Raw genomic sequence first — 18,970 nt, 5'->3', positions numbered from 1 at the left:
CATTATGAGTGCTACTTAGTGTACATTACAAATGTTACTTAGTTCAACCATTAGCAGAATCTCATACATTATATCTCTAACACATTCATCACTCATCACAAATAGCCCTAATCTTCTTGAGCTTTTCCTAGTTTTGAATATTCAGTTTGAGCAGATCGTATATGTGATACTCTAACTTTCTCTTTTCATCTTTAAGACCTTGTTCTTCGGCCAGCAACACCTCTCTTTTTTCCACCCATTCATGTTTCTTAGACCTCATAACTTGTGCTCGAGTTCTCTGAACATTGTTGAGCATAGCATCCTTATTCTTCAACTCGTCCAACTCGTTTTACGCTCGGGTCTGAACAATCTACAGCTACTCAGTTTAATCTTTGGCACAACAATCACAACATGCAAAACCCCAGCACAGAAAACCCTTCCCCTTTTTGCATGTACAGTAAAATCAGACAGTTTGACCAATCTCAGTCTGATCTAGAATGGATCTACCGCGATTGCAAAGTATATTAACAGATCTAAGCAAATTGCAACCGTGAATAGCAAGCAATCGACACGAACAACAAGAAATCCACACGAATAGCAAGCAATCGTCTTTAGAACCCAATCCTAATGGAAATCCTAGAAGATCTAATATGCATGTCCTAACAGATGGTGAAGGATGGCGTGTTGTCGCAGAACGACGACGAAGATAAGAGGAGGAGGAGCTTACCTCCATTGTTCAGGTCAAGGACGAGGACGAGGTCAAGGTCGCGCCCGAACTCGAGATGCAGGTCAAGAGCACGGTGTAAGTTGCGGGGGAGGTCGCGGTGATTCTCGTTGTTGTCTCCTCCTCCGGTCCTGCTGCTCCTGTGCGATTGTGCGGCGGATTTGTCGGCGGTAGAGCAACCGTCCTGGTGATATGACAGTTTGGGGGGTGAGACTGGAGTGGAGAGTGAGAGGAAGGAAATGGGCCGGTGAGGCGATTTATGGTGCGTATTCCCGAAGGGACATGGCGTTTCCGTCTCCCAGCCATCTGAAGACAATGGGTCAGGCTCCACAACAACGGCCGTTTTCGGCGTTCCTCCGGGGCCTGGCCCGGAGGTGCTTTAAAACATGGTTCGTGCAACAATGGGGGAGAGTCCAGGGAACCAAACGGCATGTTTTTTGTAACAACGGGGGAGAGTCCATGCTACCAAACGGGCCCTATATAGTTGTTGTTCATGTTGTAGAAGATGTTCATTCATCTTCATGTAGTGGAAGCTAGAAAGATTATTGTTATTAGATTACTGCTTTTGGGCCGAAGCTCGTCCATCTAGATGTACATGGAACCTACACTCATTCCTCTCATTTTTCTGAGCCTCCTCAAACGAAGCCCATAACCGGTGTACTCTCACCTCACCTTTCCCACCCACATTGTCGTTGACCACCGCTGCCTCCAGGGTAGAACCGACGAGACGACTCTGAAGCCCAAGCGAAAGCTCCGGACCTCGGAGGGCGGAGCCCAATGGGCCAACCTGGATGCACATGCATACGGGTTGGGAAAATATTCAGAAGTACTCACCATTAGAAAAAGACTTGCGAAATTTCTGTAAAAAGACTCACCTTCGCGAAGGGAAGGTAATTCTCTCCGCACGCGACAAGTGGCACGTCGTGGTGCCAGAAAATTCCTAGAAAATGGTCTCCTTGCTCGCCAAGTGGCACAAGGGGGAAGAAAGGTGGGATCATGAAGGAGAGAGAAGCACATGTGGAGGGTGGGTTGTCTCAATTTTTCCCTTTATTTTTAAAATTTGTTTTTTAAATGAAATATCTTGGAAACCGTAAGTCCAAATTACGAACTGTTTTTACTGTTACGACTCTCGCGTCAAGATCTTCGAAACTAGATCCCATGTTGATTGGTTTCGAGATTTTTTTTCATATTTCCAATACTAGTATGGTTGTACTCGTGGTGTGTAACTAACTGTAATCGTGCTTGAACTGATAAGTACTTATGTTTTTAGTATATTTGGTGCAGTTTTTTCTTTACTCGGTAATTGTACTTGCTCGTGTGCGTTACTTCTGTACTTATACTTGCTCGTGTGCGCGACTATACATATACTTGCTTGTGTGTGCGACTGTACTTATGTACTTGTACTTGCTCGTGTGTACTTCTGTACATGTACTCGCTCGTGTGTGCGACTGCACTTCTATACTTCTATACATGTACTTGCTTGTGTGTGCAGCTGTACTTCTATACATGTACTCGCTCATGTGTGCAGCTGTAGTTCTGTACCTGTACTTGCTCGTGTGTGAAATTGTACTTGTACTCGCTTGTGTATGCAGTTGTACTTATGTACCTGTACGCGCTCATGTGTGCAGATGTACTTGTACTCGCCCATGTATGCAATTGTACTTGTAGTGTGTGCAATATTACTTGTACTTGCATATGTATGTAAGTGTACTCGTGTTTTATACGCAAATGTACTCGGATGTTGACTGAATTGTACTCGTATAATTCTCTATATTTTTTGCACTTGGCTTGTACTTCATAACTATATTTGAAAAATCGTGTACTAGCATGTAAGGAAAGCTAGCTAGCAGTATTCCGCTGTTTCTGCAAACTTAGTTGGCATCGCTGCCAGCGGCGATGTTGCGAATGGCGCAGCTGCCAATAGCTGACGACACTAATGCGAACGGCCGGCAACGTTACTCCGAAAGGCCGATGGCACTGCTTCAAATGCCCACGGGTGCTTCGACAAATGATTGGCAGTGCTACTGCCAACGGCCGGTGGCGCTGCTTCAGACGGCCACAGGTGCTGCTACTAATGACTGACGACGCTGCTCCGAACAGCCATGGGTGCTGCTACAAATGGTCGGCTGCTCCGAACGGCTAACCACAAAATTCTCCACATGTCACATCTACATGGCTCCACCGCCGATATCACCACCAACACCTTCGGTAGCATCACCATCACCACCAGGCAGCACCGCTTCCTCAGTGTGCCCCCACCGGCGCCGGAGAAGACATCGATGCAGCTTCCTGATGTAGCAGAAACGATATTCCTTTGTAGCACACCCGCCATCCGTTGGAAACACCGCCACCCTCCCGTGGTAGCACAGTCGCCCTCCTGTGGGAGCACCACCTCCCTCCCTTTCAACCACCTTATGTGAGGGTTCGCAACACCGCCCCTATCCCATGGCGTTGCGAAGGGATGGCACAACTCATGTGTGCTCCCGTTGACATCAAGGCCACGACGGCGGAGACAACCTCGCACGAGGTAGGGGAAGACGTGGCGACCACGCGTGAGGTAGGGGAAAACTCTTGTAGTTATGCGCAATGGCGGTCTTCCTGCGACGGAGTTGCATCCGCTGGCCGATGTGGACAACGGCAATGAGGCGGCGACAGCCGGTGTCGATGCTGTGAGCATGCGAGCGGCGATGGGAGCAGTCATATGGGAAGAAGAACGCATGGACGGGGAAGAAGTCGGGAGGATATGGTTTGCGTGGCTTTGTGGGTGTGTCTGTTTCAGCCACGAAAGGGACATGTGGTGCGCTCTCGACCCGGAGATTCCTATCAACGCAGCCTTCACCTGATCTAAATGATTTTCCATGTCATTTGGTTGATGCTACAGTCAGGTCACGTCGCGCGTCCTTTCTTTTCCCCATCGCACTCACCCGCTTTCTCCTCCCCGCACAATCACTCGGCGTTGATCCACCCATGCACGCCGCACCGGGCACTACACCCTCACCGGTGACTGCTCTCCGCGACCACAACCCCCACGACGCCTCACCTCCGTCGAACCAATCCCTGCCGCCCCATCGCGCTCTGCCGCTCGACCTTGCACACACGCGCCTCCCCGCTGACAGTTGCTCCTCCGCTTGACGGCCGCCGCTCGTCCGTGCTCTCTGCTGCTGTAGCTCCTCCATGCCGGCTCCTCTACTCCATCGATGCCACTCATTTGCACTCGCCGGAGATCTACATCTCCATCCCGAGGCTGCTTCACTTGGAGAATTTGAAGGGAGCAAGCCCACACAACAAGAAGAAGGGGAAGATGAAGCCCACGAGTGGAATACTCTGTGGGTCATCCAGTCTGGCTCCAATGGACCTCCAACAAGCCGGATTCATGTTCGGCAAGCTTGAATCGACCATGGTGCTTCTGCCATGGTCATTCGTGAAGGGGAACGTTTTGTGGGTTTTTTCATTATTACAGACGTTATTGCGATTTGTTACATATGTACATCATTTTCGTTGGGTAACTATAAGCAAAGAGGTATAATGAATTTTCTACATATGCTACAGAAAATTGCACCAGCAAAATCGCTCACTGAAGCGGCGGTAGGCCGCCGGTTTTTTCCACCCGAATGTCGCCTAGCGCTGGCCTACCGTATAAGATAACTAGTAGAAGAATTCCCTCAAAAAAAAAAAAACTAGTAGAAGAAAGAAAATGAAAAACATTACTCTTACTCTTTGTTTTATTTTTCTTTTCTACGATGTCTTACAAAAGGAAAGGTATCGCCATCTCTTTTTTTTTGCCGTGTATGAGAAGATGGTTTTTTTTTTCGTATGGAAAAAGTTCCAGAACTCGGGTTATGCATCCGGTCAGTCCAATTCCGATTCCAATTCACAATACTATTGTTGTCTTGGTGTGTCTTCTTTTTATTCATAAATGGTGTTTGTATAGTAATCAGGCAACAGAAAGTTCAGTACAATCAAGCCTCGCCGGTTCCAGCACGCAGGCAGGAACAGCAAGACAGCACACTATTGCACATATTCTCTACTGAACCCAGCAAGGTCATCAGCCACACTATTAGCACTTCCCAACCACGACTATCCATCTCAAACAAGCATAATCTACATACGATAAAGTGTCACACGAGTGCAAACATCAAACATACTTGGAACTGATCATCAGTTCTTCACAGATAAATACATTAAGCATGGAAAAAGACATGTGGCTATCCTTTTTGAAAAGCTCTGTGAATTTTTAGTCACTGCATCACTAAAATATTGCTGCCGCAATACAGGAAGTATCATTTAGTTTTCATGACTTAGTAAAAAATAAGAGCTGCATCGACCGCATCCTAGATGGGAGGGGGCCATGTGTTTCTGTACACTCTGTCAGGGAACATTGAACTGATATGCCTAAGGCTGGTGCCAATGCACCAGCCCACTCTCACCCGCCACGTCAGCTTTTTCCCTCACTCTCACCCCACTCTCACCTCACCTTGCCAATGCACGGGCTATAGTCCCCACTCTCACTTCTCTCTCCTCCACATCACCATTTCTTTTCCACATTAAGTTATTTCACTCGATTTTGTTTAAACATTCAAAATAATGCAAGAAATTATTTTATTCAACTTAAAATGTTACCGATTACATAATAATTAATAAAATTGCATAATAAATATTAAAAATTACATAATAAATAAAAATTCTACTCTTCTTCCTCTTGTTCCTGCTCCTCCACCTCGTCGTCATCATCTTCCAGACCAAGCACTTTTTCCACCATCTTCATGGCCTTCGCATGTTTGCGCTTTTCTACTTCCTACCTCACTGCTTGATGAGGTTTCCTTCCCCTTCCTCCTGCCCTTACGTGCCGCGGCCTTGGCCCTATCGCGGCCCGTTGGACGCTCTTCCTCCGTGTCGTCTGTCGCGTCGCTAGAGCTGTACTCACCAGAAGGTCCTAGACGGCTTCTCTTGGAAGTGGAGTCGGTTCCACTACCAGGACCATGTTGTCCTTTCCACTTCGCTTCATTTTTTACAGCATCCCACCAGTGGTGCTTTCTGAATGGCTGAGTCACTCTTTTGTCATTCGCGTACCTCTCCATTGCCGCCTTCATGACCATAGCATCGTCTGCTCCACTCTGACGCATATTTGTTTCTTGGATGTGGTATGCATTGAACAGGGACACCTCCTTGTTGTAGGCGTTCCAATGATCCTTCAGCTGCTTCGAGGTCCGATGACGGGAAGGATCCGAGGTAGAGTTGAAGGTTTCAGCTATCTGACCCCAAAAACTAGTGCCGGTCTTGCAATTACCGGCAACGAAGTCCTTGGAGTGCAAAAGCCAAGCATTAACCTACCCCGAAATAGATATTGTTAGTGAAAAATCCAAGCAAGAACCAACCCCGAAATAAATATGTGATGGGTTAGTAAAGTACCAGTTTTTCCTCTTCCCGAACAGTCCAGTCAAGCCTCTTTGCACGCGGTGGTACGATTGTTTCCGCGGCATTGGACTCGGAGCTTGGAGCGGGAGCTTCAGAAGGTGCAGGGGGTACGGACCATATGGCGCGTATGGATACGGAGGTGGAGGGTATGAACCGTACGAAGGTGGTGGGTAAGGAGGTACAGTTCCACTACCGCTACCTGTAGGTGGAGCATTTGGAGGTGGTTGGGGGTATGGATACGGAGGCGGAGGGTATGAACCATATGGCCCCGGAGGTGGAGCGTATGGCCCATATGGCCCCGGAGGTGTGCCGGAGGGGTATAAAACTCGGGGAAGCGGCGAAGAACCGACATTGGTGCGACGATGTGTCGGAGAGAGACCATCTAGATCTATTGGTGACCCGTCGTGAAGCAGATCCGTGAACGTGGTCAAATCTGGTGGAGTCCAACCGGACATGGTGGAGAAGATTGAGAGAGGGAAGGTGATGAATGGAGATGAAATGGGTGTGGAGTGAGTGAAACATATGGGGGTATTTATAGGGTTTTTTGAACCAGCAACGGCTAGCTGATGTGGACGAATCAGGTCGCGCCACGTCAGCTAGCCGTTACACACTACCGCCCCACTCCAGCCCATCTCTCGCCCGCTAACGCCCGCCTCTCGCCCCACTCCCGCCCGCCTACCGCCCGCTCTCGCCCGCCCTCTCGCCCGCCCCTCTCTCGCCCAGCCCCGCTAACGCCTCGCTGTCGCCGCCAACGCGGGCGGTAGCCGGGCGGCAGCGGGCGGTAGCGCCCGGCGCCAGCCGCAGCGCCCCGCGCTCTCGTCTCGCCTCGCTCCAGCCCGCCTCCCGCCCCTAGCCGGGCGATAGCGCCCGCGCTCCAGCCCGCGTTGGCACCAGCCTAAGATATCTGAACTTTTGTAAAAGTCGTGGGTCGATGGAGAAGGAACTTATGAAATCAAACGGTGGATCAGGACAAAATGCCAAACGCCCAACTTCTTATAGAAAGCTTAAAGATCTTAAAGGTCTGCTGCTGCTGGGGATACCAGCTACAATACCAACACAAAATAAACTTCTGACATCTCAATCTGAGAGGAGCTACCAGGGCTTACAAAACCAACAGGACCTGCTGCATTCCACCACCAGCACCTGCCCTATACTGCTTACACGAGCGACGCTCCTTCAGGAAACATTGCGCATTGCCAAAACATCCCTGCACGAGTTAAAACATACCACGTCATATAGTATCAGCCTGTCAGCATCATAATGTACGATCGGTTCATATGATGATGATACTGCGTCACTACGTGAGGTTGCAGGTAGAGTGTATTACCGGATAGCGTTTCTGATGTCAGCGTTACCCGGATCCAGCTTAGAGGCCTTGAGAAAAGCGTCGTAAGCGCTGGTGGGATCCTAACACGAGCAAGAATCGACGCATGTTGATTAAGACTGCATGTGAAGCCGGCATCGAAAATAACATGAGTGAACTTCTCAATCAACTTATGGGAATCACCTGAAGCAAGCAGAAGGCCATTCCCTGACGGTAGTAGCCTTTCGCCCAGTCGGGCCGTATCCTGGTGCATTCCTGGGCGTCCGAGAGAGCCTCCTCGCCCACGCCGAGCCGCCGCCAACATAGGCTCCTGTTTGAATATAAGGTGGCGTCGGTGCAGTCAAACTTCAGTGCCTACAAGTGACAAAATTATTTTCAAAATCCGAAACATCTAGAATGGTAGTTACAAGACATGTGAATTCGGGATGCATCATGTCCTTGCACGGTGCAACAACTTTATACTGGCTGTGAGACTGATAGGAAATGCATAGTGGTTAACAACAAAACCTATAGGAGTTCCCCTAAAAAGTGAATATATAGGAGTTACCAAGTTGTAAAAAAGTATGGCCTCATCATAGTCCTTCCTTTTGAAGGCCGAGTGTCCTTGTTGTTTCATTTCATCTTTCTTGATACAGGAGGCTTGTATCACCTAAGCGAAAACGAACTACTATTAACTCAAATCATAATCAAATAAGTGAGTTCAATAGTAGGCCCTCTAACTACATTTGAGAGATATACAACTGATGAGTGCATTCAAGAGCATGTAAATTAATTCAGCCAAGTAACATAATCATGTATCGAGTTAACAGCAATATGACGCACCCACTCCTTGTAAGCAGCTGAATTCACATGTCTCACTATGCCGGCAACACTCCAGTCAAGCATCGTTGGATGGCGTCGGGTCACGGGAAACAGAACTTCAATGAGTTCCATTTCAGCATCGGCCGCGACAACTTCTATGGGTAGCCTACCAAGCTGTCACAGAATATAAAAGCAAACATTCTTGTTTAGGACCAAGGATTGCAAAAGAATATTAAAATTACAGAAAAACAGGCCTGAGATTCAAATATGTATTTGAATAGAATACAAAATGTGGCAGGAAAGGAGGCTCACTTCATCAGTAGCGTTCGCATTTGCTCCAGCGTCCAGCAAGCACTTCACAAATGGGACCGCGTCACTAAGGTTGCATGCTATGAACAGCGGGGTTGTTCCACTGAATCCACCGGTATTAACATTAGCCTTAGCCTAGTTCACATATCCAAAATAGGTTCAGTACAAGCACAATTATGCCAGAATCCTCTAAAACTCTGGAAGATTGGGAGATCATGCATGACAGGGGCAAAAGACAATGCAATGTAGCACCTCGATAAGTAGCTTCATGCATTCAAAAGAGCTGCTGACGATCGACGCAATTAACGGCGTGAAGACGCAATTCACAACATTATTCGGCTGCAAAATTGGAGACAAGTCAGAAGTTGTGATGTTGTATATATGGTCCGAACGGGGAGATCGAAGGCAATTGGCATTCAGAACCGGCCGGACATACATCAGCACCGTGCTTCAGCAAGAGAGCGACGACTTTCGGATGCGCCCGAGCGGCGGCGTTATGTAGGGGCGTGCCGCGGGCGTTTGTGGCGCCAGGGTCAGCACCTTTCTTCAGGAGCAGCCTAGCCAACTCAAGGTCCCCTGTGTCACAAATATGGTGCAAATTCGTCAACCCAAAATCAATGCGCATGCTACATGAGGAACATGGGCGGGGTGAGCTTGTACGCCGGACATACCATTGGAGGCGGCCCAGTGAAGCACGGTCTCGCCGTGGGAGTCCTTCGCGTGGGGGTCGGCTCCGCGCTTGAGGAGGTAGACCGCCGTCTTGGTATGCCCATGCGTGGCCGCCAGGACAAGCGGCGTGTCGCAGTGGGAGTCCGGCGCGTCGACGGGGAAGCCGAGGTCCTGGACGAGGTAGCGGCAGACGCTCAGCCTGCCGTTCACCGCAGCCAAGTGCAGGGCGCTCTGGCCGCAGGACGCCCAGACACCGGCGGCGCCCGGGCCAGTGCCGCTCTTCAGCTTCGCCGCCATCCCTGCACGTCCTGATGAGTGAGATAATACTAGTACAGACTTCGGTGAACGGTAACTGGGAACGCACGTACTGGCGAGGGTGTCGAGGTCGCCGTCCATGGCGGCCTGGAGGAACGCGCGCCGCGGTCTCTCATCTTCGTCCGCGTCCACCATGGTGACATCGACGCCTGTGGTATAGGAGTATCTCACAGCAAATAAAAAAACAAATAAACGGATGTTGAGTACCATGGCAGAGAGACAGACCTGATGCGGTTGTGGTGCAAGACGGCGGTGGCGGCGGCGCCAACGAGCGTGAGCGTGCCGACGTGCGGATGACCTTGGTCGGATCTGCCGCCATGTTTGTTCTTAGCACTGATTGAAGGGGGCGGAGAGTAGAGGAGATGAGATCAATGGCTGCGTCTCGGAATATGTAGCCGGCCGCTCGGTGATGGACAGCACAGGATAGAAGACGATGGGACACGGGCTTTGATGGTGGCGTGACGTGAGGCGGTACAAGAGCAATTCCAATAATGTAGCTAGCTGTTGGCTATAAGCCAAGTGTCATGTCATCTATAGCCAATTTAGAGCCAACATATACAATAGTGAGCTATAAAAATGTAGTACTTTATCAATGTATGGCCCACATTTCACTCTCACAAAGTGCCTAGGAGCACGTGTTGGAGCTGGCTCTTGCATAAGACTAGTCATAGTGGGGAGTAACATATAGTAGTAACATGCACATGTTACTACTCTATGTTACTAGCTCCATAGTGGGTAGTAACATATATGTGATGTCATGCAAAGCCATATTAATTAGGTTGTAGACTCATCTTGTATTGGAAAGTGTGATGTTATGGTAACATAGCTAGTTACCACCCCACTCTCTTTCTTCATTTATTACCATGCCATGTCACCAAAATGCTTTGGGGTGTGTGATGTTACTAGCTATGTTACTCCCACTATGAGTAGTCTAAGAGCCCACTCTCCTTCTCTCTCCTCCTCTCTCTCCTCCAACTAAGCAATAATATACTATTTTAATCTTTATAGCCAGCTGACTAGGACTTATTGTACTTGCTCTAACCGCAGAGGGCAGAGGAGATGCCACGGCAGCACTCTCCCACTTCTAGTCCTAGTCAAAACACTTCACGTTTTATTCCAAAGGAGAAAAAAAATGGTAAATCCTGCTATGGTAGTCCGATGGAAATGGGAAGTTCCCTGTCCGATGGGATCTGCATTCCTCCAACCGTCTGCAGCAGTTTGTTTTGCACGTTCAAGAAGATAGTAAAATCCCACTAACCCCGCACCTAATTCCGGAATTATTACTAGTAACGGTTATGAATCGCATTGATCCTCCTCAAAATCCTCCCTCACATGCTCTCACGGTAGCAGCACGGCTCATACCGATCCAATAGTGGTTTAAGACCATGCACTACGTGTGTCAAAAGCGGTTTCTAACCTTCTCTCCTACCTTTGAACCGATTCAATACATAGTGGGGAATCGACTCATAAGTCTGACACAAAAAAAGCGGATCAATAACTTGGTTCGCTTCTTTCCTGAAAATGTGGGACCCGGTAACAAAACTGTGTGAGAGAGGAAAATGCATGCATGCAGGGATGTGAGCAAAGAGGGTCCCACAACTATACATAGCAACATGCATATAGGGGTTCCAACTTCTGACACATATCTCTTTGAACCGGCGCAACGTAGTACATGGCCTAACGTCTGGTACTGTTTTTAGATCACACCACGCATGTCTCAAATGTAGCCAGCTAGTTTTAAAACTCAATACAATCGCTAGCAACCTCGGACCGGCTCCTTAGCGCGAAACGCCGAGCGGGCGCGTCGGTGTTTCGTGCCACGTCGGATGGAAGCCCTCGGGCCCCCTTGGGCAGCCGTGGAATGAGCGGTTAGGTTAGCGTAATAATTTAGCCATGCATGCCGGAGATTAATGGTGACATCGTCCACCTACCTTCGCCTACCTCTAGGGCCAAGCAATAATTGTGCACCACCGCCCCATGCTAGCCTCCAGGTATAAACAGGGTGCTCGAGCACCACCTCCTCCTCACACTAACCCTAACACCGACGTCTACCTTCTCCCCCACGCGGTAGCAGACGCGGCCGTCGCGGCAGGGCCATGGTGCAGGATCCCCACCGCCCGAACGCTCGCCGGGGAAGGTCACATGTTCCTTCACAAGCTGGGAGAAGTCCGCTCGCGCACACAACCAGGAGGTCGACTACTTGGTGAACTTCAAGTGGGAAGACGACGGCGAGCTAAGGGTGAAGGTGTTTGACGACACATCGTGTCGAAGGTACTACACGATGACAACTGCGACGACATCGGCGATGAGTACAAGCCTATAGTTTATGTTTCCAGATGTTCTTTCTTTCTTTGCAACTAATGCACGTAAAATGCATACATGAACTTTTTTTAGAAACACATTAAAGATGCAGACGCTCACATACATGCGCATACACTCACTCCTATGAACGCACACACGCGCACCCTACCCCTATGAGGACCGGCGGATCGGATCTTGAAATTGACGAAGTCACCACACGCGTCTCGCTGTCGATGGGAACGTCGCCTCCCACTGAAAGAATATTCCGCCTTTATGAGACACACAAATATCAAATCTTGGATTTGAACTCTGGTGGGTTGGGGGTACAACTGACAAGGGATTAACTTGTCAATGCCTACAAGTTGTAGACTTGGGTTTCGAGGAAGTAGAGGGAAAGTAGATCTCGAAGGTTTCAGCCGAAAAGGTGCTCGACTGCTAAAACTAGAGTTGAGTTGACAATGAGATTGATCATTTCTTTGTCCCTCGACTCCCCCTTATATAGGAGGCGGAGCCGAGGGTTTCGTATTACACAAGTTACAAACGCCGGGAGACTCTTTGAATTTGTCCCGTAAAGTTACAAGTCTCTATTCATAATCTATCTCTCTTTACCATAGTTGATGCTTTAGTGGGCTTCCGGGCTTCATAAACTTCAAGCCGTGGGCCTTCAGTAAACCTCGGGTACCTTCTTCGGCAGGCCCATCCGGGATGCCTATGTCAATAACTACCCTCCTAACCACCCAAACTTAGATTGATTCTCAATGCATATATGAACTTTGTTGTTTATTGCCACATATTCCTACAGATTTGCAAATTATATAATGTTATATTCATGTTTTTATATTGATTCCTGAGATTTTCTAAACAATCCCCTCTCCTCTGGTTCCAACTCTGTCTGGTAGAAAAACCGTATGTTAGTATTTTGGACTTTCCAGAAGCTACGGGACTCGAAAAAGGGCAAGGCTTGTGGCCACACTTCGGAATTTTCAAGACGAACACAATGAGCTAAAGTGGGACAATAGGAGATCAAGGATCTAGGAATTAGGCCAGGTGGCGCGGGCCACTACCTAGTCCGTGCCACCTGAGGCCGTTTGCTCCTCGGCCTTCCGATTCGCCTCAATTTTTCGCCCACGTACGTGTTTTGACCTAAAAACGATTATATATACCCCCTCTTGGCCGCCTTCGACACATACAGAGGGGAGATAGAAAACAAGAAACAGAGAGCTAGAAGGCGACCGCCGGAAGGAGTTCGGAGGGGGAACCGCTGCGTAATCGCCTTCGGTGGACTTCACCCCCCCCCTCCAGCGTGTTAATCATTAACATCTCCATCACCATCAACAACACCTCTCCATCACCCTGATACATCCATTTTGCATCACTATTTTATATCATAATTTACTGTTATTCATTGATATATTTCATGTTTAGAGATGATACTTATGTTATTTCACCTATTTTGCATGTTTCATGATTATTGGAGAATTACTCACCGGAGTCGAATTCATCCGGAAAAAGCACCGTCAGGATACAATATTTCTGAAGATCAACAATTGACGGAAAATATACCGAAGCTCCTATTTTTCCAGATGACGGAGCCAGCCAAAAGGGGAGGCCGAGGAGGGCCGCCATGGGCCCTCCCCATGGGTCGGCGCGGCCACCAAGGCCGACGCGCCGCCACGTGGGGAGGGGGGCCACGACCCCCCTCGGCCATCGCCCTTTCGCGTACTTCATCTCCCAGAAACCCTAGGAAGTTGGAACATGGTTGGGAGCCCATCATTAAGATGAAATTCAATGATTTTGAATGTAATGCTTTATGTGATCTTGGTGCAAGTATTTCTGTTATGCCTAAGAAAGTTTATGATATGCTTGACTTGCCACCATTGAAAAATTGTTATTTGGATGTTAATCTTGCTGATAATTCTCTAAAGAAACCTTTGGGGAGGATTGATAATGTTCGCATTATGGTTAACAATAACCTTGTCCCCGTTGATTTTGTTGTCTTGGATATTGAATGCAATGCATCTTGTCCTATTGTCTAGGGAAGACCCTTTCTTCGAACTGTTGGTGCTGTTATTGATATGAAAGAAGGAAATATTAAGTATCAATTTCCTCTCAAGAAAGGTATGAAACACTACCCTAGAAAGAGAATGAAGTTGCCTTTTGATTCTATTATTAGAACAAATTATGATGTTGATGCTTCTTCTCTTGATAATACTTGATTTGCACTTTCTGCGCCTAGCTGAAAGGCGTTAAAGAAAAGCACTTCTTGGAAGATAACCCATGGTTTTATTTTACTACTGTATTGTTGAGTCTTGGAAGATGTTACTACTGTAGCAACCTCTCCTTATCATGTTTTTTGTGCCAAGTAAAGTCTCTATGGTAAAGTTGATGCTAGATTTGGATTACTGCGCAGAAAAAGAATTGCTGTCTGTCACGAATTTGCATAGATCTCTCTGTAGAAAAATCAAAAAAATCTGCCAATTTACGTGCGTGATCCTCAGATATGTACGCAACTTTCATTAGTTTTGAGTTTTTCCGTATGAGCAAGTTAAGTGCCTCTGGAAAATTCGTCTTTACGGACTGTTCTGTTTTGACAGATTCTGCCTTTTATTTCGCATTGCCTCTTTTGCTATGTTGAATGGATTTCTTTGTTCCATTAACTTTCAGTAGCTTTGTGCAATGTCCAGAAGTGTTAAGAATGATTATGTCACATCTGGATATATGAATTTTTGATTATGCACTAACCATCTAATGAGTTTGCTTTAAGTTTGGTGTGGAGGAAGTTTTCAAGGGTCAAGAGAATAGGATGATACAATATGATCAAGAAGAGTGAAAAGTCTAAGCTTGGGGATGCCCCGGTGGTTCATCCCTGCATATTTTAAGAAGACTCAAGCATCTAACCTTGGGGATGCCCAAGGCATCCCCTTCTTCATCGACAACTTATCAGGTCACTTCTAGTGAAACTATATTTTTATTCCATCACATCTTAGGTTCTTTACTTGGAGCGTCTGTTTGCTTTTATTTTTGTTTTGATTTGAATAAAGTTGGATCCCACCATCCTTGTATTGGAGATATTACGCTCCGCTTTTACATTTGAACACTTGTGTTCTTAGTTATGCTTTAATGTTCATGGCGAAGGCTGAAAATTGCTTCGTTGATTGCTATTTGGTTGGAATCAGAAAATGCTTCATATGGTTTTGAATAACTTGATACTTGGCAAATGTTTTGAGCTCTCATAGATCATGCTTAAGCTCTTGCATCATGTACTTCAATCTATTAGTGGAGAACTACCATAGAGCTTGTTGAAAATTGGTTTGCATGATTGGTCTCTCTAAGGTCTAGATATTTTCTGGTAAAAGTGTTTGAACAACAACGAAGACAGTGTAGAGTCTTATAATGCTTGCAATATGTTCTTGTGTAAGTTTTGTTGTACCTGTTCATACTTGTGTTTGCTTCAAACAACCTTGCTAGCCCAAAGCCTTGTACTGAGAGGAAATGCTTCTCGTGCATCCAAACACTTTGAGCCAAAACCCATGCCATTTGTGTCCACCATATCTACCTACTTTTTGGTATTTTTCTGCCATTCCAAAGTAAATTACTTGAGTGCTACCTTTAAAATTTCATTCCTTTATCTTTGCAATATATAGCTCATGGGAAAATAGCTTAAAAACTATTGTGGTGATGAATATGTTGCTATGTATCTTTGTTCTTATAAGTTGCTTGTTTAGCGGTAACCATGTTTTCTGGGGACGCCATCAACTTTTTACACCTTTGTTGAATATCATGTGAGTTGCTATGCATGCTCGTCTTGTCTGAAGTAAGGGTGATTTATCATGATCAAATGGTTTTAGTATGCATATGTTAGAGAAGAACATTGGGCCGCTAACCAAAGCCATGTATCATGGTGGAAGTTTTCAGTTTGGACATTCATCCTCAATCTCTTATGAGAATATTATTTGTTGTTGAATGCTTATGCATTAAAGAGGAGTCCATTATCTGTTTTCTATGTTGTCCCGGTATGGATGTCCTAAGTTGAGATCTATTCAAAAACGAGAAATCAAATGCGATTTATCTCCTTGGACCTTTGTACGAGCGGCATAGAGGTACCCCTTTGTGACACTTGGTTGAAACATATGTTATGCAATGATAATCCATGTAAATCCAAGCTAATTAGGACAAGGTGCGGGCACTATTGGTATTCTATGCATGAGGCTTGCAACTTGTAGGAAGTATTATGCATAACACATATGAATTATTACTACCGTTGACAAAATTGTTTCTATGTTTTCAAAATAAAAGCTCTAGCACAAAAATAGTAATCCATGCTTCCCTCTGCGAAGGGCCATTCTTTTACTTTATGTTGAGTCGGTTTACCTACTTCTTTCTATCTTAGAAGCAAACACTTGTGTTAATCGTGTTCATTGATTCTTACATGTTTACTTATTGCACTTGTTATATTACTCTATGTTGACAATTATCCATGAGATATACATGTTACAAGTTGAAATCAATTGCTGAAACTTAATCATCCTTTGTGTTGCTTCAATGCCTTCTACTTTGAATCTATTGCTTTATGAGTTAGCTCTTATGCAAGTCTTTTTGATACTTGTCTTGAAAGTACTATTCATGAAAAGTTTTGCTATATGATTCAGTTGTTTAGTCATTATCTTTTGTTAGCAATCTATTGCTTTGAATCACACCATTCATCTCATATGCTTTACAATAATGTTGATCAAGATTATGTTGGTAGCATGTCACTTCAGAAATTAGTGTTGTTATCGTTTACCTACTCGAGGGCGAGTAGGAACTAAGCTTGGGGATGCTTGATACGTCTCCAACGTATCTATAATTTCTTATGTTCCATGCTACTTTTATGACAATACTCGCATGTTTTATACATACTTTACATCATCATTATGCATTTTCCGGCACTAACCTATTAACAAGATGCCGAAGCGCCAGTTGTTGTTTTCTGATGTTTTTGGTTTCAGAAATCCTACAAAGGAATATTCTCGGAATTGGACGAAATCAACGCCCAGGGTCTTATTTTTCCACGAAGCTTCCAGAAGACCGGAGGGGATACGAACTGGGGCCACGAGGTGGCCAGACCACAAGGCGGCGCGGCCAAGGAGGGGCCCGCACCGCCCTGTGGTGTGGGCCCCTCGTGAGCCCCCCTGCGCTGCCCTTCCGCCTACTTATACTCTTCGTCGCGAAAACCATATTACCGAGAGCCACGATACGGAAAAATTTCCAGAGACGCCGCCGCCGCCAATCCCATCTCGGGGGATTCAGGAGATCGCCTCCGGCACCCTGCCGGAGAGGGGAATCATCACCGGAGGACTCTACATCACCATGCCCGCCTCCGGATTGATGCGTGAGTAGTTCATCCTTGGACTATGGGTCCATAGCGAGTAGCTAGATGGTTGTCTTCTCCTCTTGTGCTATCATGTTTAGATCTTGTGAGCTGCCTAACATGATCAAGATCATCTATTTGTAAAGCTACATGTTGTGTTTGGTGGGATCCGATGAATATAGAATATTATGTCAAGTTGATTATCAATCTATCATATATGTGTTGTTTATGTTCTTGCATGCTCTCCGTTGCTAGTAGAGGCTCGGCCAAGTTGATACTTGTAACTCCAAGAGGGAGTATTTATGCTCGATAGTGGGTTCATGCCTCCATTGAATGCGGGACGGTGACGAGAAAGTTCTAAGGTTGTGGATGTCTTGTTGCTACTAGGGATAAAACATCGATGCTTTGTCTAAGGATATTTGTGTTGATTACATTACGCACCATACTTAATGCAATTGTCTGTTGTTCGCAACTTAATATTGGAAGGGTGCGGATGCTAACTCGAAGGTGGACTATTTAGGCATAGATGCATGCTTGGATGGCGGTCTATGTTCTTTGTCGTAATGCCCCGATTAAATCTCATAGTGATCATCATGATATGTATTGAATCTTTATTTGTCAATTGCCCACCTGTAATTTGTTCACCCAGCATGCTATTTATCTTATTGGAGAGACACCACTAGTGAACTGTGGACCCCGGTCCATTCTTTTACATCTGAAATACAATCTACTGCAATCTCTGTTCTTTGTTGTTCTTCGCAAGCAAACATTATTCTCTACACCATACGTTTAATCCTTTGTTTTCAGCAAGCCGGTGAGAGATTGACAACCTCACTGTTAAGTTGGGGCAAAGTATCTTGATTGTGTTGTGCAGGTTCCACGTTGGTGCCAGAATCACTGGTGTTGCACCGCACTACACTCCTCCACCAACAACCTTCACGTGGCCTTCATCTCCTACTGGTTCGATAAACCTTGGTTTCTTACTGAGGGAAAACTTACTGCTGTGCTCATCATACCTTCCTCTTGGGGTTCCCAATGGACGTGTGTTGTACCGTCACAACGAAGCTTCTACACGCTAGCAAAGAGGCGCACGAGGGCGCGTCCCCACGTGGTGGCGCGGGCCCCACCCTGGCCGCGCCGCCATATGGGGACGGCTCCTCGGAGCCCCTCTCCCACTCGGGTTCGACCTGGTACTTTCCTTTTGTCATGAATTTTTTTGTTATATAATCCCCCGGATCCCCCGAGGTTCGTATATCGTCTTCTCGTCGTGTTTTGTTTCGAGCTGTTTTCTGCCAGGATCTGTTTTTATCTAGAAGCACCATGGTCTCCAACAACAAGGGCAAGGGGCCTTCGGAGGAAGATATTCAAGACCCCGAGTTGAAAGAAGAAGTTGAGAGTGAAGATGAAGGAGAAGTGGAGGAAGACCCGCGTGTATACCCGCACGCCACCGTCGCAAGCATCGGGGTGGTGGCGAATCCGTTCAACCTCAAGAGAGGCGCACGGATGAGCACCGGAGGAAAAGTCCCACGTCGCTTCCTAGCTCCAAGGACATCTTCTCCAGGCATCAATAACCCCTTCCACACTCTAATTCATAAGAGTCAAATTGAAAGGATTCCTAAGGCAAAATTGCCTAGTAGCTGGGATATGGATCGTTCTAACAATGCAGGAAGGATGAAACCTGAAGCTGAGGAGTGGGGAAACAACTCTAAGAGTTGGGACTCGCCGTCTGACATACTCATTAACCGCGTCGAGCACAACTCGGAGCTGATCCGCAACCTCACCT

At 46.7% G+C, this 18,970-nt stretch overlaps 1 protein-coding gene across 1 annotated transcript in view; it reads right to left on the bottom strand.

Annotated features, from left to right (window-relative positions):
* Positions 1–7,179: 7,179 nt before the first annotated feature.
* Positions 7,180–18,970, bottom strand: part of LOC124708313 (ankyrin repeat and protein kinase domain-containing protein 1-like) — a 40,966-nt gene continuing 29,175 nt past the window's right edge. Inside the window, exons 2-12 of the mRNA XM_047239991.1 lie at positions 9,762–9,869; positions 9,590–9,702; positions 9,224–9,520; positions 8,989–9,128; positions 8,805–8,891; positions 8,556–8,687; positions 8,265–8,417; positions 7,990–8,091; positions 7,626–7,796; positions 7,446–7,525; positions 7,180–7,325 (exon numbers count right to left, since the gene is read on the bottom strand). Of these exons, the coding sequence (XP_047095947.1) occupies positions 7,295–7,325; positions 7,446–7,525; positions 7,626–7,796; positions 7,990–8,091; positions 8,265–8,417; positions 8,556–8,687; positions 8,805–8,891; positions 8,989–9,128; positions 9,224–9,520; positions 9,590–9,702; positions 9,762–9,869 (1,414 nt within the window). The 3' untranslated portion in view covers positions 7,180–7,294. The remainder of the gene's footprint in view (positions 7,326–7,445; positions 7,526–7,625; positions 7,797–7,989; positions 8,092–8,264; positions 8,418–8,555; positions 8,688–8,804; positions 8,892–8,988; positions 9,129–9,223; positions 9,521–9,589; positions 9,703–9,761; positions 9,870–18,970) is intronic.

The sequence above is a fragment of the Lolium rigidum genome, chromosome 1, assembly GCF_022539505.1.
Source record: "Lolium rigidum isolate FL_2022 chromosome 1, APGP_CSIRO_Lrig_0.1, whole genome shotgun sequence".
Lineage (NCBI taxonomy): Eukaryota > Viridiplantae > Streptophyta > Magnoliopsida > Poales > Poaceae > Lolium > Lolium rigidum.
This window is presented reverse-complemented; position numbering and strand designations above follow the sequence as displayed.